Source organism: Pelodiscus sinensis, chromosome 13 (genome assembly GCF_052426305.1).
Source record: "Pelodiscus sinensis isolate ZL-2025 chromosome 13, ASM5242630v1, whole genome shotgun sequence".
Taxonomy (NCBI): domain Eukaryota; kingdom Metazoa; phylum Chordata; order Testudines; family Trionychidae; genus Pelodiscus; species Pelodiscus sinensis.
Window position 1 is genome coordinate 45,667,356 of NC_143064.1, and position 12,663 is coordinate 45,680,018.

The window sequence follows — 12,663 nt, forward strand, 5'->3', positions numbered from 1 at the left end:
AAAGCAAAGTCTCTCGCTGTTTGCAGAGTCAGGGACTCCTGCTGTTTGAAACTCTCCAGACAGGAGGCTGGAGGAAAAACTGCCGAACATATTGTGTGTGCAACAAGGTAAGTGGATTTCTTGTTCCCACTGACCAGAAGACAGGTGCTCATTAGCCACCTGCCATGTCTCATTAACCAGCCCGTCTGTCTCTTTAAAAGCATGATGGACAGCTGCCTCATCCAGCCAATCCCACTGCTTGCTAGGAGCCTGAGCTGCCAAAATGGGAGGGCTCAGGACCTGTGGGGTTGACATCACCCTCCAGCTGATTACAGAGGGCCCGGAAGAAGAGCTGTTTATAGGTTAGTAAGTTTCATTAACAAACTGGCGAAAAAGCAGAAGCCGCAGGGAGCAGGAAAGGGGATACAACTGGCTAACGCCAAGGGGGGGAGTTGTGGCTTTAGAGATGGAGCAAAGTTTGTTTCCTTTCTGGAGTCATTCGCTCTGGCCTGGCTGGGCTAATTTTTGTGAATGATTCCAGCTTCTCTGCCCAGCTGGGGCCTGGCGAAGACACCAGGCTGTGGCTTAGCTGCCTTGCCCTTTTCCCTGGGCAGGCCCGAATGCTGGTAGCTTGTGGGGAGAAGTGTGTGTAGAGAATTGCCTCGTTCCAGGGACAGGATCCGCACTGGGGGAGAGGGGCGGTGGGACGGATTGTAACAGGACCCGGCCGGGGGTGACTGCCTGCCACCAGTTTTGCCTCTTGATTTCAGCACCCATCTGGTGCAGGTTCCCTGGGGTTGTCTTCCTCCCTGCTGGGGCTGTGTTTTGAGCAGGGAAAGATTCAGCCAGTTTGGCTTTTGAAGGAGTTGGAGGGGCGGGGCGGGGCGGGGGGGGTTCCCTCTGTCTTGTAGTAGACTGGTCAGGGTCTGAAATGACACCTGCCAGCCTACAAAGGCAAAGTCACCCTTCCCGTGGCCTGAGCTTGGCTCTTGCTGTCTCGTGGCAGTGGGGAGAGCCCATTCGTGTTCGCCCCCCTGGGCTCCTGCTGCGTGCGTCCCTCCCGTACCGGCGCCGCGCCCAGAATCCTTTGGCACCTGGGCAGAGCTTGGTACATAAAACAGGACAGCGCTGCCGCCCCCCGGTGCTCTCTGCGGGGCTGGGGACCTGCGGGGGTGCAGGGGCCGGGCAGGCCAACGGCGGAGTCACTGGGATGGGTTCCGGTCTGGTGCGGGCCACGTCAGGAGCGTGATTCTCCCCCTGTTGCTCAGGGTGCGGCCTATCAAACAAACCTCGCTCCTGCCCAACCTCCCCGGTTCGTGGCTGTTGGGGAGAGGCCGCGCTGCACCCCCTGGCTGGGAGTGGTGCCATTCTATGGGGGAGTTTGGTGCATGGCTCTTGGCCTCCCCCGCGTTGTCCAGCCCTGCTGCTGAGCACAAAGCACAGGCCTCTTCACTCTGGGCAAAGCACATGGCAACTTCCCAGCAGAGGGAGCCCGAAGTGAGCTCAGGGGGAGACCAGTGTCATTACTGTATTATTATTATTACAGGAGGGGAAACTGAGGCATGGGGTGGGGCCATCACTGGCCAAAGGCCACTCAGGCAGAGCTGGGAATAGTCCCAGCCCAGTGCTCAGTGCATTAAAGCGATACAGCCTCTCCTGCAGCTGTTACCTGCGTGGGCTGGGGAGCAAAGAGATGTTTGGGGGTTTTATATTTATATACTTTTTTTATATAAAATCTTGAAATGTTCTGTGGCCAGAAGGTGCTTTTCATGAGAAATTCTGAGTTGGGTTGACAGCCCAGTTTTCCCTCAAACAAAACCAGGCCTGATGGACATTTTTTGCCTGGCTGTACCACAAGCGCGGCGCTTTCTCCCACGGGCACCTTGTTTTTTGTTTGGTCCTGCTCGTTTCCTGACTGTCAAATATTTCCTTTCCTGCTGAAAGCTGAAGGCGTCATGTGTGAGAGAACACACTTCTAGCCCACAGGATTTTCCATTTTTAATCACCGTTGGAATCGATTTCCCTTCTTCCCACTGGCTCATTCATAGGCTGTGTCGTTGCTTGCCTTCTTAAAACCTCCTGCCTGTGCTGTATCGATTACCTCTGCCTTCGGCCTGCTGGGGATCCTTGGGCAGTCACGGCTCCGTGCCTCAGTTTCCCCAGTGTCACGATCCCCATTTCACAGGTAGGCCCCCTTGTAAAATGCTGGAGAGCAACCACTGTAAGGCACTGTATGCGAGGTAGGGGTTATTAGCGAGCAGGCATCTGTCATGGCTCTGCCGCTCTACTCTGTTCTGCCACTCTACTCTGCACTAGTTAGGCCTCAGCTGGAGTACTGTGTCCAGTTCTGGGCGCCACATTTCAAGAAAGATGTGGAGAAATTGGAAAGGGTACAGAGAAGAGCGACAAGAATGATTAAAGGTTTAGAGAACATGACCTACGAAGCCAGGCTTCATGAACTGGGCTTGTTTAGTTTGGAAAAAAGAAGATTAAGGGGGGACATGATAGCGGTTTTCAAATATCTAAAAGGGTGTCACAAGGAGGAAGGCGAAAATTTGTTCCTCTTGGTTTCTGAGGACAGGACAAGGAGTAATGGGCTTAAAGTGCAGCAGGGGAGGTTTAGATTGGACATTAGGGAAAAATTCCTAACTGTCAGGGTGGTCAAATATTGGAATAAATTGCCAAGGGAGGTGGTGGAATCTCCCTCTCTGGAGATATTTAAGAACAGGTTAGATAGACATCTGTCAGGGATGGTGTAGACGGAGCTTGGTCCTGCCTTGAGGGCGGGGGGCTGGACTCGATGACCTCTCGAGGTCCCTTCCAGTCCTATTATTGTATGATTCTATGGGGTCCACCTTGGCAGGATGGCGCTTGCTCTCTTTCAGCAGCGTGTGGTGTGACCTTGCAGGCTGCCAGCGGGAGGCTGGGAATGAAAGGACCATGTGGCCGTTTTGGGGCCTGGAGGGGACCCGAGCCCCGTGTGACCAGAGCTTCCTGGAGGCCGTCAGTCAGCGCATGCAGGTGCCCCGCAGGCTGAAGGTGGCGGACGAGTCCAGGCTGCTGGCTGAGGAGAGAGATGTGGAGGTGCTTCCCCCTTCCTTCCGGATGCACATCCCAGAGAGGCTGTCGCTGGCAGGTGATGGGCAGGTTCAAGTCCCGCCACCCAATGTGGGGTCATCCAACATGAGCTCAGCAAAGGATGGACCTGGCACCCTTGGGGCATAGGACGGATAAGGGGGGGGCCAGAATGCAGGGATGTTGGGGGCTCCTCCAGCAGCACCGTGGAAAAGGCACCCACCTCCAGAGCTAGAGGCCAAGGGCCTGAGCCCCACCCACTCAACCTGGGGTCACCCAACACCACCTTGGCAATGGATGGACCTGGCACCCTTGGGACATAGAGGAGATAAGGGGGGCAGGAACTCAGAGGGCACCAAATGCAAAGGCCTCCATCTGTTGCTCCACTCATCTGGAGAAGTGGGCCGGGCCCACAAAAGCTCATGATGCCATCGACATCACTTTAAGTTTAGATTGTAAAGTTACAGACCCGCAGGGCCTTGTCTACACTAGGGAATTATTTTGGAATTACCAAATTCAACCTGACTCCCGATTTAACGACCTCAAACGATGCCCACGCTACGGGGAAGCCTCGCAATTAGTCCAAGGCAGGCCCTATTAATAGGGACACACTACCTTGGACTTAGAGCCCCAGGAAGCACTAGGGTGTAATGAGTTTGAATTACTCAGCGTCCAAGGCTGGATTAAGGTGGGGGCTCGGGGCACCTGATGGCAGCTGTAAGGGGTGCTGGCCGCGCGGTGCCCCTTAGAGCTGCCATCAGGCGCCGCGTGCCCGATTGCTGCTGTAAGGAGTGCAGCATGCTGGGGGGGCGGGGCCACGCATGCACCATGCGCCTGGGGGCGGAGCCGTGCATGCGTCGCATGCCCGGGGCACAGGAATGGCTCAAGCCGGCCCTGTCGGAGTCATTATTTCGAGATCGCAGCAGTGGAGTGTCCACACGCCCGCTATTTCAGAATTAGAGTTACTCCCGATGAAAAGCAGGAGCGCAGATTTCATATCACGTGGCCCGTTCCTTTGAAATAACGGGCGTGGTAGCATGGACGCTCTGCTTATCAGTTTAGCCTAAGGGGGGTTATTTTGAAATAAAGTCCTAGCATAGCTGAGACTTTTAGTCAGGAGTTTTTGCTCCTCCCTCTCCATTCAGATCCGGGTCCGTGTGGGTGTCAGAACTCCGGCCTGGTGTATCCATGTGCCGGTGGGTGGGTGGCTACTGCATGCTAATGAAGTTTGCCCCACTTTCAGCTGAAGGAAGAGTCCTCAGTCGTTACTGCAGAGAAAAGAAATCCATTCCAGGATTTTCATGGGAAAACCTGGAAGAGGTGTCGGATAAAGACTCAGCAGAGAGTGGCTGTCACAGCTGCGGGGTGTGTGTGTGTGTGTGTGTGTGTGCTGCATCAGGAGCCTCAGAAACACGATTGCTTCTCCCAGGGATTTGGACATCACTTTCTCCCCCACCTAAGTCTGACTGTGACGCTGTTACGTTCTGGAGCGTAGGCAGATGCTTCTAACGGTCCTCTCTTTCCTCTCTGTAGACATGATGGATATGAGTCTAAGGCCTCTCCTGTCGGACCAGCTGCAGCAGCACCCTTCTATTGTTGTGCATATGCCTCAGGCCCCCTCCACCCAGCCTACGGCATTCGGGGAGCTCCCGTTTCAGGACACCGCTACCCGATCAGGCGCCCAGAAATGCAAGCGATTGGTACTGTATCTAGCAGCGGGCACCCGTAACAAGCCGGTCTCCAGAAGAAAAATTCCTGGGATAGTGAAATAGCCCAATGTCTTCTTCCTAGGTCCTATAGCCCAGCCCCTGTGCCCTGGAAAGGAAGTTTTTTCTTCATGCAGCACATAATCAACCTGTGGAACTCCTTGCTAGAGGATGTTGTGAAGACTAGGACTTTAACAGGGTTCTAAAAAGGACTAGATAAATTCATTGAGGATAGGTCTATCAATGGCTTTAGCCAGGCTAAGCAGTAATGGTGTCCCTACCCAGTTTGTCAGAAGTTGGGAATGGGTGACAGGGGAGGGATCGCTTGATGAGTCCCTGTTCTGTTCACTCCCTCTGGGGCACCTGGTATTGGCCACTGTTGGCAGACAGGTCACTGGACTACATGGACCTTTGGTCTGACCCAGTCATACGTTCTAACAACATCTGGTCCCCTCCCCTCCACAATAGTATATTTTTAAGCTGCCTCAGATGCCAAGGCAAGAGGTGAGCTCGTGATCAAACCAAGGCATGAACAGGTCAGTGTAGGCTGGCTGAGCCAAGTGAAATGTAAGCGATTAAACAAACTTCATGCAAGGTTCTACTCGCATTCTTTCCACTTCAGTAAGGGGGTCTCTTGGAATATTATTTTTGCATCTAGATGTATCGTTCTGGTGTATTCTCCTGGAGCAAGACCAATTGGAGCAAGGCTGGGGTGGAGATGCGCTCTGGGATCCAAACACAATAGGTCACATGACTGCCTTTGTATAATTATGACCTCATTCTATTCTGTGCCACACTGTAACGGCTGGGATGCTGTGGCATCGAGTATCCTGCTGCTACCCAGTGGCAGAGCCTGCATTTGAAAATGGTGCCACAGCCCATCAGGCAAACCTCCCGTTGACGCCAGAGGCTCTTGGTTGGAGTAAAGACCCCAGTCCGGGTCCATGTGGTGATGAGGGCACATTTGGACAAGGTGGCTGCAACAGAGCGAATCTGTGGAACTCCCTGCATTGTTGCTGCTGCCTGCCTGTGGCAGCGCATGGGGGTTGCCGAGGGATTGTTGCCAGAGGGGAATGATTGACAGGGTGTAATACTAATGCTCTCATTTTGTGTGTTTGGACAGACCCACCATGGCAGACCGCGGAAGGAGAGAGCGCCGAGCGCGACCCCCCCGATTGCCGTGTGTGGCACAAGCCAGAAGCCTGACTGGTGAGACCTGCCAGGGCAAATTTACATGCTGAGCCTCCAGCCTCGCCTATATTGTGGTCAGATGGCCCGTTGCACCCTGCGGCACGCCCCCTCCTGGGGTGAGGGGCACGGTCCTGGTTGGTCTAAGGCAGCGGTTCCCAACCTTTTCCACATGGGGACCCATTTGGACAATTCAGGAAGACCTGGTGACCCAAGGCAATTCAAAAACGGGGAGGGGCAGGGGCAGTGTCACCTGGGGAGACACTTGGCGACCCTTTTGAAATGTAATGGCGACTCATATTTGGGTCCTGACTCATAGGTGGGGAACCCCTGCTCTAAGGGAACTGGCAGGCAGTGGTATGGAAGGAAGGGTCCATGCCCATGCGGGCAAGTTCTAGTGAAATGATCTTTCTCAATCACATCCCAGCACTGGATGACCCAGCCTCTCGTGTGTGATCCTCAGTACGAGGCACTCTCGGCTCCAGCCTGGTCCGCGCTTGTGCCGACAGATGTGGCTGGTGCCTGCTTGGCCTGGCCCGGCCCGGCTGAGGCTGGACGGGCCATGCTGAACTCCCTCATTGGTCTTGAACGATGATGGTTGGTCCTTCTCTTGCGCCGTCGACCTGAAAGATCTGGCGCCCTTCACCAGCAATGCAGTCCGACTCTGAAGGCCTTCCTGAGCTCCAGAGCCTCTCTGCCCTACTGGCACACACAGAGGTTGCCCCAGCGTTGCACTCGCCCATCCAAGGGCCAGCTTGGGCCACTGACTCCGCCAAGGGCTGTCTGGGCCTGGTGTGCAAGGTCGGCTATCCCTGACAACGACGTTGGCAGGAGCTTAGTCAGTTACCACAGTCGTGGTGGTACAAGCAGACGGGTCACCGCTCCACGCTGGTGCCCCGTTGTGTATCGTGTCCATAGAACGATGGAAACGAAGAGCTTGAAAGGACGCCTAATCCACCCCCTGTGCCAAGAGCAGACCTAGCTCACCTAGACCACCCCAGACAAGCGTGTCCGACCTGTTCTTACAAACCTCCATTGACGGGGTTCCACAGCCTTCTTACTTCCATGCTTCACTATCTCTCGACTTAGAAAGTTCTCCTAATACCCAATCGAAATACTCCCTTGCTGATCACTGCTTGTCTTCCCTTCCGTGGACCATGGAGCCCAATTCATCCCTGTCCTTTTTATTATGACTCTTAACATATTTGAAGAGTGTTAGCAGGTTCCCCGTCCGCCTGCTAGTCTCAAGATTAAACTTGTCCAGTTATTTTCATCTTTCCTCCTTGGGCAGCTTTTTTAAACATTCATCGTTTTTTGCTGCTTTCCCCTGGAGTCTCCATCCAGTTGGCCCACATCTTTCTGAAGTGCAGTGTGTAAAACTGGGCATGACACAACAGCTGAGGCCTCCAAGCCAGGTCGTGTGGGGCAGTCGCTGGTTGATACATGCCAGCGTGGTATTAGGGTTGTTTTTGCAACAGCATCACATCCTTGGCTCCTAGTGAATGCCTGATTGAATGTCACCTCTGGATCCTTGGTATGCCATCAGCTTATGCCCCATTTTGTACCTGTGCATTTTTTCCCCCTTCCCAAGTACAGTACTTTGCACTTGTCTCTCCTGAATTTCAGCTTGTCAAATTTAATTGTCCAGGGCATTTTGAAATGTAATCCTGTCCGCTAAAGTGCTTGCACTCCTGCCCAACAGGGGTGTTCTGCAGATTTTATAAATAGATCCTTTACTTCCTGATCCAAGTAATGAAGGAAATCCTGAATATTGCCAGCCCAACAAGCAGACCCCTGATGGTCCCCACTAGGTTGACAGAAAACCACTGGTTTGCCCCAATGCCTTGAAGGGGCTTACGAACTGATTACAGTATTTAATAATTTGGTCCAGTGCCTTTTTTAAAGTATTGAAGTTTGGCCGATTGATTCTGTTACTTCCTGGCTGCGTCTAGACTGGCAAGTTTTCCCGCAAAAGTAGCTGCTTTTGCGGAAAAACTTGCCAGCTGTCTACACTGGCCACTTGAATTTGCGCAAGAACACTGACGATCTCATGTAAGATTGTCAGTGTTCTTGCGGAAATACTATGCTGCTCCCATTCGGGCAAAAGCCCCATTGTGCAAATGCTTTTGTGCAAGAGGGCCAGTGTAGACAACGCGGTATTGTTTTGCGAAAATAGCGATCGGGGCTTTCTTGCGTAAAACCGCGTCTAGATTGGCACGGACGCTTTTCCGCAAAAGCACGTGTTGCGGAAAAGCGTCCGTGCCAATCTAGACGCTCTTTTTCCGCTAATGCTTTTAACGGAAAACTTTTCCGTTAAAAGCATTTGCGGAAAATCATGCCAGTCTGGACGTAGCCCCTGCGTCCTCTTTGTTCCCCTTTTAAAAAACAGACTGGTACTATGGGTGCCCCTCTGCAGTCCTCTGGGACCTCACTTGTCTCCCATATGTTCTTGAAGATTGTTTTTACCTAGTTTCCTAATAGCCTGTTCCATGACACATGGGTGAAGTGAGACGTACCCTTGCTAAGCGCAGCTTGGAGCTATCATAAGGATGCATGAAACAGCCCCGTCCTGGGTCCTCCGGTGCATCAGTGCATAAAAGGGAGGGGAAATGCAGCCGAGCGCAGAAGGGAATAACTATTGTGATTCGGTATATGCCCTGCAGGCCAGACACATGCCCACCGCCCTGTCCCGGCCCCCCATGCCCTCTGTTCCTCCAGGGCAGCAGGATCTACTCCCTGCAGAATATCTTCCAGATGGTGCGATTCCTGGGTCACCTGCTCTTCCAGCGGGTTAAGAAGTCTGCTCAAGACCAAGCGCCACCCAGGTGACTCGGTCTGACCTGCTTCGGTCCTGAATCCGCACGACTCTGCCTACACGCCGCTTTGCATATTCCTCGCATGCCTACGGGGAAACCCGCTGTGCAGCCAGCCTGGAATTCCCTGAGCCAGGCATCTGGCTACCTGCCTCTGTAATTCCCTTGACTGTAACACATTACCTAATGCCTCCTGGGACTTTCGTGTGCTGCTGGCTATGATCTTAATGTAACGAGAGTGCTAGGGCACCGCACGTACACTGCCTACTTGGTGTTTATTAAATGGATACAGGACGGGAAAGGGGATAAAATCCAGAGCTATTTGGCGACGGATTCTATGCTCTTATGCCACTGACGTGGGTTTCCGATCCAGTAGCTCCTTGTCTGCAGAGTTTATAAGCTTTGCAGCCTCCCTCCACCAGGGGCTAGAATCCGTCATGCTTTCAGAATCTTGTGAAGCCGAGCCATGCAGCCCCACAAGTTACAAGTTATCTGTGTTGTCACCAGGCCGGAATCTCCATATTCTAATGATTTTGAGGAAAGGGAGGGGAAAGAGAAGCCGTATCTATAGACGCAAAGTGTCAGTCACACATTTACAGCTGCTTGACTAATGTTCTTCCAGCCTGGCTTGCTTTTTGAAGTCTCAGTTTGCTCAACAACACCAGCAGCGTTTGGATCAGAGAAAAAAGAGCCCCGATTCAGTTCCAAATGCACCATTTCCAGTCTGAGAAGTTAAATTTTGCACAGAGTAAAAAATGATTGCACTGATTTGCTCCAGCTCTAAACCAGACAGAAATTTTTGGAAAATCTGCTGGATGACTTCCTTGAAAGTTGAGTCATTGGGGGGAAATAGCTTAGAATTCTAGGCAATTTTCAGTCTGTACCATAATGAGGACTTCCTCTACCTGGGTGGGTGTGTGTGTGTGTGTGTGTGTGTGTGTGTGTGTGTGTGTGTGTGTATTTTAGTCAAAAACTTTGGGTTGTTGCAGTTGTTAATGTTCTGTGTTGGGTGACATCAGCAATGTTCCATCACGTTGTTGTTGTGTTTTTTTTTAAACTCTTGTCATTGTGTTTAATATTGGTCGGCCTCCATCCAGTTCCTTAAACCTCTTTGGACTGTCTTGGAGTGTGGTGATGTGCCCGAGAGCAAACTGCAAACCAAATCCACAGAGCTTTCCCACCTGTGGTTTATATGGTCAATGACACAAGCCACATTTTTGGCCTGCTCCTCCCAGCCTCTGTAAATGGGAGTGTTAAAGTCAGTGGAACGGCATCTGTTCATATCAGCTGAGAATCTGGTTTTACAATAACGAAATGCATTAGAAAAGTTGACTCTGCAAACGGCAGCTCCCTTTTACCTAGCCTGTCTCCTTTAGTCCTATCTGCCGACTTTCCTGAGACAAAGCTACTATTCCCGCTAGCTCTGAAGAATGAGCGCAGATAGGGGAGAACAAGCTGGAGTTTTTTTCTGGCTGTCATATGGCCAATGGCAGGACTGATACTATCCTCTCCTGAGGAGAAGAGGGTCCTTAGCCTAGTGAAGTGACCTTGCTGGGGATCAGTGTTCCCGCTAATTGTTTCTACCAGTGTGTGGAATACATTTTGTTATGCGCACTGAAGCATGTGCGGATGTGCACCACCATGAAACACATGCTGCTGACTGCGGGCACTCTGCTAATCAGCTGGGCGGTGTTTAAAACTTTCCAAGTGCTCAGCTTACAGAGATCGCTGCTGGGGATCATGGAAAGTAACTAGAGAGCCCTCTTTTTAGCAGAGATCCGTGGCCGGTGCATTGGGGCAGACAGTCACCACCCCCTTTACGGGTGGTGGTGGTGGGGGGAAATGGCAGTTTTCTGGACCAAGTCCTCCGCTGGTGTAAATAGCGTAGATCCATGGACTTGAACAGAGCTTGTCAGTTTCTGCCAGCTGAGGCCTCAGTTCTGGTGTTTGCATGGACCGATCTAATGACTGCACACATGGGGGACTGCCATTTGGCACATGCGCTATTCTCTTGCACCGTGTGCTGGGATTTTAACCTTAAAGCCATCGCTGAGTAACCTTCCCCTGGCAGCATGCACTGTCTGGTTTGCAATGCGGGTCGCTGACCACTGCACCTTGGCAGGGTTACTTGGCCGGGGTGTGGTGACAGACATGCTGCATCTCCACAATCACATCTGCTGCATCTTCTCTGTGCCATCCACCAGGTGTGCTTTGAGCGTGGGTTCCCCTTCCCGCCCCTCTTCCGGGCTCCCTGTGCCAGCCCGTGATTCCATCTCTGGATCTCTGTCTGCCCGTTTGCATCTCTTTGTTTTCCTTCTTCGTAGCTCTCAGGACGCAGGCGCAGCCTCAGAAAGCTCCCTGGAGGAGTTGGGTATGACTGACATGGTGGCCATGAGAAGACAGGTGAGAGGGAGACGTTTTGCTACTGGACTCGGGGGGGGGGGGGAATGTTATTTTGGAATAACCGACGTGATTTCGGAATAACAAGGAGCGCGTCTACACAGCAAGCCGTTATTTCAAAATCCCGTCGAGCTGGCGGCCTGCTGACTCCGACTCCTGTAACCTGCATTTCACCAGGAGCAAGGGAAGTCGGAGGAAGAGGGTTCTTCCTTCGACTCCCTGCTGTGTAGACAGTGCTGAAAGCCGAGTGAAGCTGTTTCGCTGACGCTGTGTAACTTAATTCGACTTTTTGCCCTGCTGTGTAGACATGCTCTGGGGAAGCGGCCTCAGGGACAATGAGAGCAGGTATTGGTAGTGGGCTCCACCTCGTGTTCTTACGCTGGGCCTCGTGAGCATCCCTGATAAGAGGAAACACTGGGATCAGAGTGTTGCTCTTGCAACCAGTGCTCCTGTACTTTCGTGATCCTAGAAAGAGCCCCTGGCAGACTCCAGTAACTGACATTAAATAGCCCCTGGTGCTTTGCTGGCCCTAACAGTTTGCTTCCTTAAGCAACTGCCTGCTGGGTTCGTGTGGGGCAGATGATGGCCCCTTGCACTCGAGGGCTGTATCCCCTGTGGGCTGTATCCCCTGCTGGGAGAGACCTGGCATAGCTGGGAGTCCATGCTGCTGTGCTTGCCCTCCAGAGACACCTACTGGTGGAGGCTGGGGCCAGCGTCCTTTAGATCACCCTTTGATCCCTCATCAGCTGCATGTGACTGACCTGGCTGCTTTTCCGGCAGTTGAACAAGATCTTGGGGAGGGTGCAGACTCTGGAGGAGCAACGTACCAGCTGGCAGCAGAAGGAGCTTCTGGTCTACTCTGCGCTGGTCTCGGCGTGTCTCATCAACACCTGGCTTTGGCTAAGGAGATAGAGGGCCCTGCCCATCCCAGGAGAGAGACCGAGAGCACGCCCATGGGGGAGCGTGATGGGCGAATCCTCGCTAATGCACTTTCCAACAGTCAACTCCATGTGCGTCCTAAAGTGCTTGGCCTGCTTCTCCTCCTGCAGATTCCCTGAGGACTGGAGCTCTTCGGCCACTTTGCACCTATGATGCTGGCGGAGGTGGGGAGTGGGGGCAGGGGGGTATGAGAACTGCGGGGCTGGGTTCTTTTGCCGGCACAGCCAGTGACTACCAGGGAGGGGTGGGGAAGGCTCACTTATAACCAGTGAATGGGTGTCCCGTGGCCATGTTGCTGTGAGTGTATCAGATTGCTAGTGCTGTATAAATATTAACGAGGGTGCGGTGAGCTTGGTTGGGTCCGTGCGTGGAGGAGAAGGGTTCCTATGTGGAGGGGAATCCTCCAGGGATAGCCGAGGCACTTCAAGAAGTAGCACTTGCTGTTCAGAAGGTCCCTCTTTTTCCCCCCCGGCATCGGCACTGAAGCCAGACCCCAAGATGCTAGGCAGCGCTTCATGCTTTTTTGGAAGAGATAAAATGGCAGTTCTGGGCACCTGTGGCCA

The 12,663-nt window shown here is 52.9% G+C and overlaps 1 protein-coding gene across 3 annotated transcripts; it reads left to right on the plus strand.

Moving 5' to 3' along the window:
• The first annotated feature begins 202 nt into the window (after positions 1-202).
• LOC102455523 (mitochondrial fission factor-like) lies at positions 203-12,165 on the plus strand. 3 transcript variants are annotated; one of them, XM_006136290.5, is made up of 7 exons: positions 203-341; positions 2,888-3,115; positions 4,588-4,754; positions 5,884-5,969; positions 8,612-8,773; positions 11,086-11,164; positions 11,942-12,165. In XM_006136290.5, the coding sequence occupies exons 1-7, from the start codon at positions 263-265 to the stop codon at positions 12,071-12,073; spliced, it is 933 nt and encodes a 310-aa protein (XP_006136352.3). In that variant the 5' UTR covers positions 203-262; the 3' UTR covers positions 12,074-12,165. The 3 variants fall into 3 exon arrangements, with proteins under 3 accessions (XP_006136352.3, XP_006136353.3, XP_075752808.2); XM_075896693.2 differs by having other exon boundaries at positions 284-341; positions 2,865-3,115; XM_006136291.5 differs by lacking the exon at positions 8,612-8,773 and having other exon boundaries at positions 204-341.
• The last annotated feature ends 498 nt before the right edge of the window (positions 12,166-12,663 follow it).

What these genes read in the sequence shown, in the direction of transcription:
- LOC102455523 (XM_006136290.5), top strand. Translation starts at nt 263, where the DNA reads ATGGGAGGGCTCAGGACCTGTGGGGTTGACATCACCCTCCAGCTGATT. An exon ending in GGAAGAAGAGCTGTTTATAG is followed by an intron (nt 342 to 2,887) that starts GTTAGTAAGTTT and finishes GTGACCTTGCAG; the next exon opens with GCTGCCAGCGGGAGGCTGGG. An exon ending in AGAGAGGCTGTCGCTGGCAG is followed by an intron (nt 3,116 to 4,587) that starts GTGATGGGCAGG and finishes TCCTCTCTGTAG; the next exon opens with ACATGATGGATATGAGTCTA.